This window comes from Rattus norvegicus, chromosome X (genome assembly GCF_036323735.1).
Source record: "Rattus norvegicus strain BN/NHsdMcwi chromosome X, GRCr8, whole genome shotgun sequence".
NCBI lineage: Eukaryota > Metazoa > Chordata > Mammalia > Rodentia > Muridae > Rattus > Rattus norvegicus.
Window position 1 is genome coordinate 137,575,343 of NC_086039.1, and position 12,336 is coordinate 137,587,678.

The 12,336-nt window shown below is 39.9% G+C and overlaps 1 protein-coding gene across 3 annotated transcripts in view; it reads left to right on the forward strand.

The window, feature by feature from the left end:
* Positions 1-871: 871 nt before the first annotated feature.
* Phf6 (PHD finger protein 6) overlaps positions 872-12,336 on the forward strand; it is a 43,084-nt gene continuing 31,619 nt past the window's right edge. The window contains exons 1-3 of one of the 3 annotated variants that reach the window (XM_039100498.2): positions 872-1,086; positions 5,166-5,350; positions 5,589-5,690. In XM_039100498.2, the coding sequence (XP_038956426.1) occupies positions 5,213-5,350; positions 5,589-5,690 (240 nt within the window). In that variant the 5' untranslated portion in view covers positions 872-1,086; positions 5,166-5,212. The remainder of the gene's footprint in view (positions 1,087-5,165; positions 5,351-5,588; positions 5,691-12,336) is intronic. The other 2 variants (NM_001402228.1, XM_017602432.3) reach the window with 2 other exon arrangements.

Here is a 12,336-nt window from a genome sequence, read left to right on the forward strand (position 1 = left end):
ATTCTGATGAGATTTGTATATATTAACTCATTTCTCACATTTTGTGAAGGACACCATTGCGTTCTCCATTTTAGAAATGACAATTCTGAGGGATAAGAGGTAATACAACGTGATCAAGGTCATAGAGCTAGAAGTGAGGGAACTGAGATTCAGTCAAGAATGTGGCTCCAATAAGCTACAAAAAAGGCGGTGTTTTAGGTGTGTAGCTAATTTATGTGGAATAGAAAGAAAATCGCTCATCCTTTTTGATTATGGTAATTCCAGCATTTACAAAGAGCCAGCCAGCTATTACACCGGGGACGGTAATACATGCTTCAGTTGCATCCTTAGTCTTCTTCACAATAAACTTGGGAGGTATTTCATCCTCGTTCCAAGACATCCCCCCCTCAAAAAAAAAAAAAGATTGAGTAATTAAAACGATTAGTCCGAAGACAGCCATGCACACGGGCAAATTGCACTGGGAGCTGTCTTTGCTGGCAGTGAAATCAGGCGAAAGGAGGACCCCACAGGGATGCCAGGAGAGTACAATGAAATAATGGATGTAAAAAGGCCTCGACGAACAAGTGCAAGGGCTAAGGCCTGTGCATTTGCGTCGCTGGAAAACCGGTTCCCCAGGACCTGGTTCCAGGCTTTCTGGCCCCAACCCAGCGCCTTCTCCTCCCAGTGCCCAGCTTTCTCCTCGAATCTCTTTCCCCGTCTCCTCCGCTCCTGCCCCCAAAGCCTAAGCCGGGCGGCAGAGCGGAGAATAGAAGGTACGCGCGCGAGCAGGAGGCGGGGCGGTCGCCCCGAACCTTTCGAGGGGCTGGTCTGTGCGCTTGCGCCATACTTCGGCGGCTTCAACCGCCCCAGCTCGTTGGCCAATCAGAGTCCCCGGCGCGCTCGAGACGTCTCAACGTCCTGTGGGTCGTGTGCGTACGGAGGGAGGCAACGTAAGGGCGCTCGGCCAGCCCGTCTCTCCTCGAATGAAAGGAAACAACCCCTGGCAACAGAGCTCCGCTCTTCGGCACTGCCGGAGAACCGACTCCCGCCTTCCCCGTCTCCCCTCGTGGGCGCTGTCCTCCCTTCGCCCAGCCGTGAGCCCCACTGGTGAGTTCCCTGCGGTAGCCAGGGGCCCCCCATTCTCTGTCTGGCGGGAGAAGACGAAGAGGATGGCGGTGGCCAGGCCGCCGCCCCTGCCCGTTGTTACGGGGGGGGACTCGCGGTGGTCTCCTTCATTGTCAGGGACCCCCAGAGGCGCCACTCATTGTCGGTGCTCCCTACAGAGGCTGGCGACCTAGTGCGGCGGGGGCGCTGAGGGACATGCGAGGCGGCAGCCTGGACTTCGGGGGAGGGGGCTTCACATCGGAGGAGAGAAAAACTGGGATGGGGGTTCAAAAAAACTCTGCTGTCGCTTAGACGGTTTTAGTGGTTAAGGACGGTGACTCTACTTTCGAAGTGTAAGAGAAAAAAAAAATGTTTAGGATGGCATGAGGGTGAGCCTTTCGGAATGAGGGGGAGAAAAAGAAAAACTCCCTAGTAAGGGGAATCGGGTGAAAGTGATGGATAAGGAGATGCTTTGGAGTCAGGTCCTTAGAGGACGAACTCCTGGGGAGGGGAGGGGTGTGAAGAAGGTGAAATTTTCCTGAATTCCAGAGACTTGGCCAAGGACAATTGGAAGGGGGGGGGGACCCCGACTTTCTGGCTGAAAGGAACCTACTGAAGTGTTGGGAAGGAAGAGACTTTTTTTCGAGTTTATCCAGCGCTTTGGTTAGAGGGAGATCTAGGAGGCTAGTGTGCGATTGGGGAATAAATAACGGAGAGAATCCGCTCTGTTTCCTGTCTGGTCCTTTATTACATGGGCGAACAGCACGGCGTTCTTTTTCAATTTCTATTCGTTTCGATATTCTGTGTGAAAGTGAAAAACAAATCTTTTGATCTTTGAAAAGCCTTTAATTTTCCTCTGGTTCCTACGTAATATCGGGTATTATTCATACAGTTCAAATTTCTTCACTACCCTTTGGCTTGAAACAACTGGAAAATTCCTTTAGTTTCCTTTTGAATAACCGCAAAAAAAAAAAAAAAAAGCAGTGCGAAGCATGTAATAATATCGTGCAACCAAATTCAGGTGCCCTTCCGGTACATTTCCTATTCATTTATTTCTCTTCACTGCAACTTTGCTGATAGAGCCGTGTTATCTTTGGAGGATCGGACTTATATCTGTGAATTTCAACTGGCTTGCATGCGGAAGGTTTTTCATCTTCCGGAACTGCAGTTTTTGTTTTGTTTGTTTTTCTGTAGAAAACGTTCTTTTCAGATACCAGCCATTGAACGAGCTCTCGAGTTGGTTCTCGGAATGCCCTCCTTGGTCATCCAGGTGGTTTCTACCTCGATGCTTCACAGCATCATGGAAAATCGGAAATGCATTCATTGTTTCAGCCGGGTACATTTTTCAGACATTTAAACAATATTTCCCATAAGGATACTGTTGTTTCTTTCACCTTTACACATTATCCATAATATTACCTTTCTTTGAAGGGAAAGGTCTCATTGTCAAGCTAAAATATTAAACTTTGAGCTTTGCCTGTTCTTGAAAACCCTTTAAATTAAAACGAAAGCACTAAATAGTTGTTTTTGAAGCCCATAGTAATGCTGATTGAACGTCCTTATTCCGCCTAACCCTAGACCACAAGTGTGACAGCAGTAGATAAAAATCTGTATTTTTTTGATAGACAGTTTTGCTAGGCGTCATTGTTTCCATGAGGGGCTCTGCTGCTGCATGTTTTATAAGGCAGATGTAAAAAATCAGCAAGCTATGCACACATGCATTATTTGAATTTTAGTGGAAAAATCCAATTAGTCATTGCATAGCAGGGCAAAATTTTAATCGTTTGTTGCACATTTTTGTGTTTCTGTTCACTTTACAAATAAAATATAAATTACCAAGAAATACCTGAGTGTTTTACAATGCAAAGTATATGTATATGTATTCTCTTTTAGCTTTTAGAATTTTTGGTATCTAGAAAAGCAGGTTCTGAAAATTAACAGGAAAAAATACACTGTTTATTAGTGAAAAGGAGGCAGTGTTCAATGAAGATAGAATGGGGAGTACCATTTCAGAGTCAATTTTGGGAAGAAAGAGTGATTTTCCCTCTAAGAATTCTGCTTATTATCTCCAGCCATTTTTTTTCAAGCTAGTGCTAGGATTGTATAGAAATGGCAAATTAAAGATGCCTATGAAGATTAGATTTATAACGTACCACCCTTTCAGCTGGCCTGGATGACCTGGAGAAATGCCGAATACATCATGGTGACTTACCAGTGCCTATTATTCATTGCATGGTAGTAAAGAAAACACATTTGGAACTCCAGTCACAGATCTGGGTGCTATTTATGAATCTTGGTGTTTTTGCATAGCTCTGAAAACTGGAGCAGCTATATTTTTCATAAAGCAAGTGAACATATACTTGCCGGAGCAAATGCAAACACACTTCCTCTTTTGTTTCTTTTGTTTCTCTGCTTTCTTTTTTTAAAATGCTAAAAGATTTGCCGCCTATTTCCAATCAGCTTCCCAGTTTATAGCGAGTGTTCTGAAATCAGTATTATTGAGAAGGACCCCATGGCACTTGGGAGACTGGGGTATTTAAAATTAGAGATAGCACTAAGAGTTTGTTAAACCCATCAAAGGAGAGACAGCAAGGCCTTTGAAGTCTTGTTCAAAAGCAAATAGTGGATATAAATTAATAGAAGAAATGTTTTCTTTGTGGCTTCATATTACGTTACATCCTGATGATCCACTGTGAATAGCTCCGAATGGCGTATTACCTTTGCTGCTGCTGCTGCTGCTGTTGCTGCTGCTGCTGCTGCTGCTGCTGCTGCTGCTGCTGCTGCTGCTGCTGCTGCTGCTGCAGAGATGCTTCTCAGAGAGTTACCAACTGAGTTATTGAGCCAAGTCTCTAAGCACAATGTCCTGAAAATATTTAAATGTGTATCAATGGCAATAACTTGAGCTAATTTGAAGACAGATATTTGAGATTCTATTGATTGTGATGAGTGTTAATGGCAACCTGGGTAGGCTGTTTATTCCCAGTAATTGAGTGAATTATACAGATCAAAATACTGATTTGAAATTTGTTGAGTGATGGTATTAAATGATCTGTGTTGAGAATGATGATCCATATCTGTAGACTTCTGTGTTACAGCTTCTCTTCCCTTTTTTGGTTTGACTGTACAACCTATAATGATAATCTGATCAAATGCTCATTCAGAATTGTCCTTCCACCGCACACCATTGCTGACTTATGGATGGAAGTTACTGCATGTAGGAGACCACTATCGGATTGGCTTTTAATAAGTAGATTTGGGATAAAGCTCAGTCAAATCAAATGGTTTAGTAAATATTGGGGCCCTAAAGACTATTTTATGGTATAATATTAGAAGTTTTATTATTTCATTACATGAAAAAGGAACAGAAAAGTGATGGTCTTGGGTCAAAACATAATTTTCTCAAATTTGAAGTATTTCAAGTTTTAAAAATAATTGTTTCAAAGTTATGCCTAATTTTGCTTTTAATACTTCATTCAGTATGTGAGCTGGAAGGAATTAGGCAATTAAAGAATTCAGTTCTCTCGGGATTTTGTAGTTTTCTTTGTGGTTTTAAATTGTTGTTAGATCTTTATCATGTTGTTTCCTTCATGGACAAATACCTAAGCTTGAAATTTATTTTTATCTTTAATGACACTCGTGGAGGAGTTAGCTTTGTGATTTTGGTTTTCTGCGTATTTCTGAGATGGGCCTCAGGCTCACTTGTTGCCCATGCAGGCCTCAGATTGCTGATCTTTTGCCTGGATCTCCTAAGTGCTAAGATGACAGCCATGTGCCACTGTGTGTAGCTGTGATATACATTCTTACCATGCAAGAGTAATTTTATTTCACATATTTTCTAATTTGAATTTATTTTGATTTCTCTTAATTACTCTAGATTTGATTGCATTCTTGCCACTTCTCTCTTTCCCTTTCTTAAGATGTATGATGTATGCAAAGCATCTTGGGTTTTTGATATTTATCTATACTAATATTTAAGTAACTATATTAAAACCTAGGTCAGCCATTACATTGCTTGTGTGGATCTGTATGACCTAATTTCTAATTGAAATTAACCATTTCATTGCCATTCTTATTCTCTGTAGCATTTTTTTGAGGCTTAAAGTGGCATTCTCTAAACAATTTAAAAATCATGTCAAGCTCAATTGAACAGAAAAAAGGGTCTACGAGACAGCGCAAATGTGGCTTTTGTAAGTCAAATAGAGACAAGGAATGCGGACAATTACTGATATCTGAAAACCAGAAGGTGGCAGCACACCATAAGTGCATGGTGAGTATATTGGCATACATCAAGAGACTTCAAAACCATTCTCAAGAAAGAATCAATCTTAATAACTAACATATTAGTATTGCTGACTTTGAAAGCAAAAACCAGTTAGATCTTTTAGAAATGGTTTAACACTGTGCAATGTCATTTTAATAGAAAATTAATTTTTAAGTTTAACATCTTAGTCATTGTCTTGATGTAATTATATGTGAACGGTAATTTTTTCAAATGTTATTTATAGCTGTTTTCATCTGCTTTGGTATCCTCACATTCTGATAATGAGAGTCTTGGTGGATTTTCTATTGAAGATGTCCAAAAGGAAATTAAAAGAGGCACAAAGCTGGTAAGTTGGTATTTCTGCCTCTTAAGCATAGAATTACTTAAGACTCGTGAAGAAGGAAATTACTTATTTTAAAGTGTATTACTTTGTAAATCTCCTATAATTTTAAATTGGGCAGTTTTTATTTTCTAGTCAATTCAAAGCTTGATTTGTTTTTGCCTCAACAAAAAGGAGTGAATCAATACCTTGAAATATTTCTTTTCAAAAGGATAAATCTTCTTAAAGACTGGGATCACTTACAAAATAAGCAGTTTACTTAATTTGCATGCATCATGTTTAAAATCTTCATTCCTGTGTATTTTTCGTAATTCTGTTATGTCCTCCCTTTTCATCATAGAGTTATTAGGAGTCATAACAAACTGAGATGACAGTGGCCACTCAGCCAGAAAGTGATAACCCTTGCTAACAGAATCTTGTTTTGGACTTTGGCTACATGACACAGCATATATGACTTTGGCTAACTTTTGGTGAATTTTCCAGGAGTTTTTCCGAAGCTGTGCTAGAGTTATGCTCCCGTAGTTATCCTTATCACCATAACCAGATTGGCAAGATGTTATATTGCTCCTTGGGAAAAATAGCCTCATCTCAATTGGTATTTACAACACCTGACTTATCACGAAATACTTAATTGATTAAAAGATTTCTTTTCAGTTGGCTGTTTTGCTTGCTTGATGTCTTAATTGAAATTTTATCCGTTGTTGTAGTGAGATCTTAACTGTAGTGGATCTTATTATCCCAACCCTAAAATTATAAAATTTATAAGAATACAAAAGATTTCCATTTCTTTGATGGCTTTTCATTGCCTCATGTAACTGTAGTGTGCTGATTGTTTTAAAGAAACCAGTATACCATATTTTTTTTATTTCCTTGTCCTTAAAATGAATTCAGATATAATAAGAAAAGGCTGTTTACTTGAAAATAGTGCTGTAAACCTTATTTCTTTGCCTTTTCTTTGTCATTATAAGTAAAAATCCTTCCCCTTCTTGATATGTATGTTAAAACAGGGCCCACTTGATCATACCTCCTGTAGTCAAATTTGGTATTGGCCTCTGATACTGAAAGAGGATTATGAAATTCAGTGCCATTGCTTTAAGTGTTACGTGAAGCAGAAGTTTACATCTGTCAGTGTTGCTGTATTAAATCAAAATTTAATTCATTTGAACCTGTTTGTAAAGAAAATACCAGAATTTGATACCTTTTACTTTTAGGAACTATTTTGTTTTGAATGTCATAAACTGGTATGTTAATCTCTCCCCCACTCACCCCACCACAGGTGTAGTGTGCTATAAATAACTCAAATTGCTCCTTGGTCTAGTGAGTGGAATAATATTGAGGGTTAAATGCCTAGAAATAGTAATAGACTTGGGCTTGAGTCCCATCTCTGTCACTAACTGGGTGACCCTGAGTAAGTTATTTCCTTCCGTAAGCCATGCATTCTTATAGAAGGGATAACGAGCAGACCTGCCTCACAGAGTTATAACTAGGATTAAAAGAGAGTCTGCAGGACTAATTAAGGTGCTCAGCACATAGTAAAGACCTGATCAATGGTAGCCACCTCTGGGGTTATTCCTTATAGATAAAAATAAAATCCTGCTAATGTCATTGAAGACTAATTAAAGCATGCTAGGTAGACAAGTCACGAGATCAAATATTTTTAGGTGCTTGAGATTGAATCCATGCCTTAAATATGCAAAGCAAATGCTTTACTCCTAAACTATACCTCCAGCCCTATAGCCTTTTTTCTGGAAAATGACCATGGACACATTACCGTTATGTTAAACAAGTCACTAACTTCCTTGCCTTTTGCCACCTGTCAGTAGATACTGTTTTACCATCACACACCAAACAGCAATGACAAGAAGTTGTTATAAAAGGTAGAAAAATTTACCATAGGCAGGTGGGGGTGACTCATTGATAGAACATTTCTCAAGCATGCACACTATTACCAAGAGTTATGACTTGTTTCAAAAGTGACTTGACACTATGGGGTGTCTTGAATTGTGGGATATCGGCAAAAGACAAGTGTATTCGAGCCTCGACTGTTTCTTCTTCATCATCCAAGTCTTAGAATTTCAATTACTTATATAGTGAATTGGAGAGCAGCATCCATAGGTTTCAGTTTGAAATGATTTCTTAACTTTTTGTTTATTTTATGTGCATGAGTGTTTGCCTGTTGTATATATGTATGTGCACTATGTGCATGCCTGCGGCACATGGAGGCTGGAGGAGGATGTTGGTTTCCTCCAATATTGGAGCTGCTATGTAGGTAATCCTCTGAAAGAGCAACAAGTGTCCTTAACTTCTGAGCCATCTCATTAGCCTCTAAGATTTAGCTTTGTTTTACTTATATATATGTTTGCTTCTCTGTCCAGGTATGTTTATATGATTATATGTTTATATGAGTGCAGTTTCCCATGGAGGCCAGAAGAAGGCACTGGTTTCCCTGGAGCAGGAATATAGGCAGTTATAAGTTAGCTGATATTAATGCTGGTAGCAGAACTGAGTCTTCTGCAAAAGTACTATAGTGTCTTAACTGATAAACTCTCTCTCCAGGCACTGAAATAACTTAGTTTTCAGTTTCCTCTGTACATTATATCGTTTTCCTTTTAATGAGGTACCGCCAAATGACCAATATTCTTTTTGAGTTTTCTTTTCCTGGTGTAGCTTTGTCTAAGCAATAAAAGGACCACAGATCAAATAGGAAAGAATAAAAAATAGCTTTACGTATCTAAGGTACATATAAGCCACATAACTGGCTTCCCTGGTCAGCTTTTTAAAGCATTTGATTCTGTGAGCCTTTTTGCCCTTGTTCCTGTACATCTTAAGATGAAAAGGGTCGTGAATACCCATTGAAACCAGTCAAAAGCAGGAACCCGGGCTGCTGTGCATTCATGGTAAAATCACTCAGTACCTGGTGTTGCTCCTGAAGTAGTCATTTGCCCCATAGAAGAGGGGCTCACTCGGGGCATGATGTAAGGTGCAGGTGGCTGGATGCAAATCTTGCCGAGGTGGGAATGCTCAGTAAAGCAAGAAACATGGGTATGTGGTTCCTGCAGATATACGCTTCCCGTACCCATAAGCACGTTTCCACACATTTCAATATCAGCTTCATGGATCAGAGAGGAAAAGTTATTTTGTATGAACATATTTATCTCTTTTCTCCATTATATTAAATATATAGACCCCAAACTGTGCTTGGTGGAACATGCCTTTATCCCAGTACTTGGGAGGCAGTGGCTGGTAGATCTCTGTGATTTCAAGGCCAGCTTGATCTACAAATTAACTCTATAAAGCCAGAGCTACACTAAGAAACCCTCCCCCCCAAAAAAAAACTTAACTAAATAAATTTATAAGCCTAAGATATAGGAAGAGAAAAGAAAAAAAACCCTGTATTTGTAATTCTTATTTATTTTCCCATAATAACTTCCAGTTCTTATTGAAGACATGTAAGACGCCATATCTGTACCCTGTACCAGCTATATTTTGTTTTTGTTTTTGAGTCGGGGGGTAAAGTGTCCATGGTGGGCTTGAAACTCACTGTGTAGCTCAGGATGGCCTTGATTACTAATCCTCCTGACTCCTCTTTCCAAGGGTTGAGATTATAGGTATGAACTGTAGCCACCTGTAAACTATCTTTTTTGTTCACCATATAGACAAAAAATATAATTTCCAAGTAACGTTTTAAGTAGCCCTTGACTTTTTGAATTTGTCGTGAGACACTAGCGAGGGGTATTTGAAGAATGTATTCTTTCTGAAGCAACTTGGTGAGATCACTAAGATCTAACACTGATAGTTACTTCTACTAATTGGTACCTGTGTCAGATAGATAACAGATGTCAAAAGAATTCAGGAGGTCATGTAGTTCACCTTCCTTACCCCTAGGCAAGATTACCTAAGTCACCCAGGATGGTATGCTCCTCTGCCTTGTCTGGTGTTAGGAAACTCAGTCTACTCAAGTCACACAAAATCAGAACAGGAATGTATTGGAGAAACTCATCCATCTGTGATTCAAGCACTTCTCTTAATTGGAAGCTCTTTATTCTATCTCTGTTTTCATTAGAGAAGTATTCAGGGTCTTTTTTCCCCTCTTTTTATTTAAAAAGAACCCTACCTACACACAGTGGCCTTCCTCACATGATTCCCAAAGTGTCCTATTTTTAAATGAGATTTTTGTACCACACCTTATGAACTCCCCTGAATGAAAGTCTTATACTTTTTCTAGTAGTAGAACTAGCTGACAGTGTGTGCTTGGTGTGTGCTAAGAATAGGCTATTTTAAATACATGATCCTAATTAAGCCTCACAATCGGACCGCAAGAAATGAAAGTATCTGTTCCTGCGTTACACAAAAGGAAACCGAGGCTCGCAGAAGTCAAGTCTGTGATCATATAGCTAGCACATAGCAGGCTGTAGATTTGAACCCACAGCCAGAGCTCCTAATCATCAGGTTATACTGGCTGTTCTTTTAAGCTGCTCTATACCAAATCTCATTTTTTAAAAAGTATGATAGCTTTCTAATGCAGATGGCCAAGTATAGAGCATACTCAGACTCCCATTTAATGTATTTTGTCAGTTAGCATTATCTTGCTAACTGTTGGGACAGAACTCTATAAGTATCCTAGGTAAAAAATGGTCTATTCTTACACTGAAGATATTTTTTGTAGTCTCTGATTATAAGAGAACGAATTCTATATAGCATTTACTCAGTAGGAGGGGAGCGTGTGGCACCGCAGAGGCAGGGGGAGTATAGTTATGATTTAAATTGACAACTCCTAGTGTGCATTCTTTTTGGAGTGTGTTCCCTATTTAAAAGGTTAAGATTTCTTCCTAGAGATAGTCGGATACTGGAATGAATGTAGGAAAGAAACACTTCAAGTTTTACCAGATTAGAGTTGAATAGGAATGGTTGTCACGTATTTTAAAATGTCGGACAAGAGTTTTAACTCAGAATGAGAAAGGCAAATAGGACTATTTGGAGACAAGTTTTATACTCCAGCTACTGTGGCGATGAAGCATAATGGTTGCCATTTACTGGCCTGCTCTCTGTTGATGTCCTGCAGGCATGTTAAACTCCACCTGTCTGAACCAGTATTTATAACCTCCCACCCTGAAATCTGATTCTCTTCTCCCTCCACCCCCGCCCCCAATCCTTTACCTTCAACTCTTTCACACCTGGTTTGTGGATTCTCTTTCTGAGCATGTTTTGTCTTTTAAAGATTTGTTTGTTTGTTTTATATATATGAGTACACTGTAGCTGTCTTCAGACACACCAGAAGAGGGCATCAGATCCCATTACAGATGGTCGTGAGCCACCATGTGCTTGCTGGGAATTGAACTCCGTACCTCTGGAAGAGCAGTCAGTGTTCTTAACCACTGAGCCATCTCTTTAGCCTGTCTTATTTTTCTTAACGGTACTTTACGTCAAGCTTTCCTCTTCTTGTTTTCTGGTAAACATAATCACTAGTACTTGCTTAACTGCTTTTAACAGCTACTGCCAGGCTTGTGAGATGGTTCAGCTCTGGTAAAGGTGCTTGCCATTAAGCCTGACAATGTGAGTTTGATCCCTAGGAAGCACATGGTGGAAGGAGAGAGCCACCACGATCCTGAGAAGTTCTGTCTTAATGTACTTTTCCCAGCCTTGTCTCCTTTCTCGCCTTTTCAAACATCCTTTCTGTGTTCCTTCACTGCTGTGTCACAAAAGTTCCTTTTGTATGGCTCAGTTCAAACTCATGCTTGCCTCTGCCATATAGACTAGCACTGCATGCTTGGTAGTCAGGACACATGGGCAAGCTTTTTCTTCCATGGTGAACTGAGGTCTCTAAGAGAGTTGAAACTATGTTCTCTTTGCTTGGCGGGTAGCATCACATGGGCATAGCACATGGAAGTGTTTGGCACAGTGCTTTAAATCTTCTTTGTGCTCAGTTCTGTTCTAATATGTAAGTGGGCACTGATCAGTCCTTGCATTTCAAAGAGGAATGGGTCTGGTTAGGAAGATAAAAGGGAAGCCTTTAAGAATGGGCTGGGTTTAAAGTGGAATAACATAAAAATTCCTGATTTGGTTAATCAGTGTTATAGTGTTGTTTTGAGGCTTTGGCAGTTTGAAAGGGGAGTAGAATGAACTACATTAAAAAAATAGCCTGGTTATTTCTTCAGTATGGTAGGGAATATATATTTTTCAAACATGAGAAATGTTTTCAAATATCTCTTTAACCATCACTCACCCAGTGCTGTTATTTTTGTTCTATTCTTGGGCATCATATTTGTCAGGTAAACCTTAGACTTTATCTTTAGCTGTATTTATCAACTATTCCAGCACCTACTTCGTGACAGGCACAGTGCTAGGTACTATGGAAGCAGACTTGAAATAAATCAGCTTTAGAAGTAGAGTGCTGTGGGAGGGCTGGGAGAGAAGACCACAGCTGATATACCTGAGAAGTCAAAGGCTTTGTGGGAAATGACATCTGAGCCTTCTCACAATCATCATTAATGCCAGTACTCAGGAGGCTGAGGCAGGAGAAGGAGGTTGGGAATTCCTGGCAAGCTTGGGCTACAGAGGATTACTTTTTCCTGAAAAAAAAAAGAAGGTGGTCTGATACTGTGGAACTCAAAGGTGGAAAGGAGGATTTCAAGGAAGAGGTGTTGGGTGACTG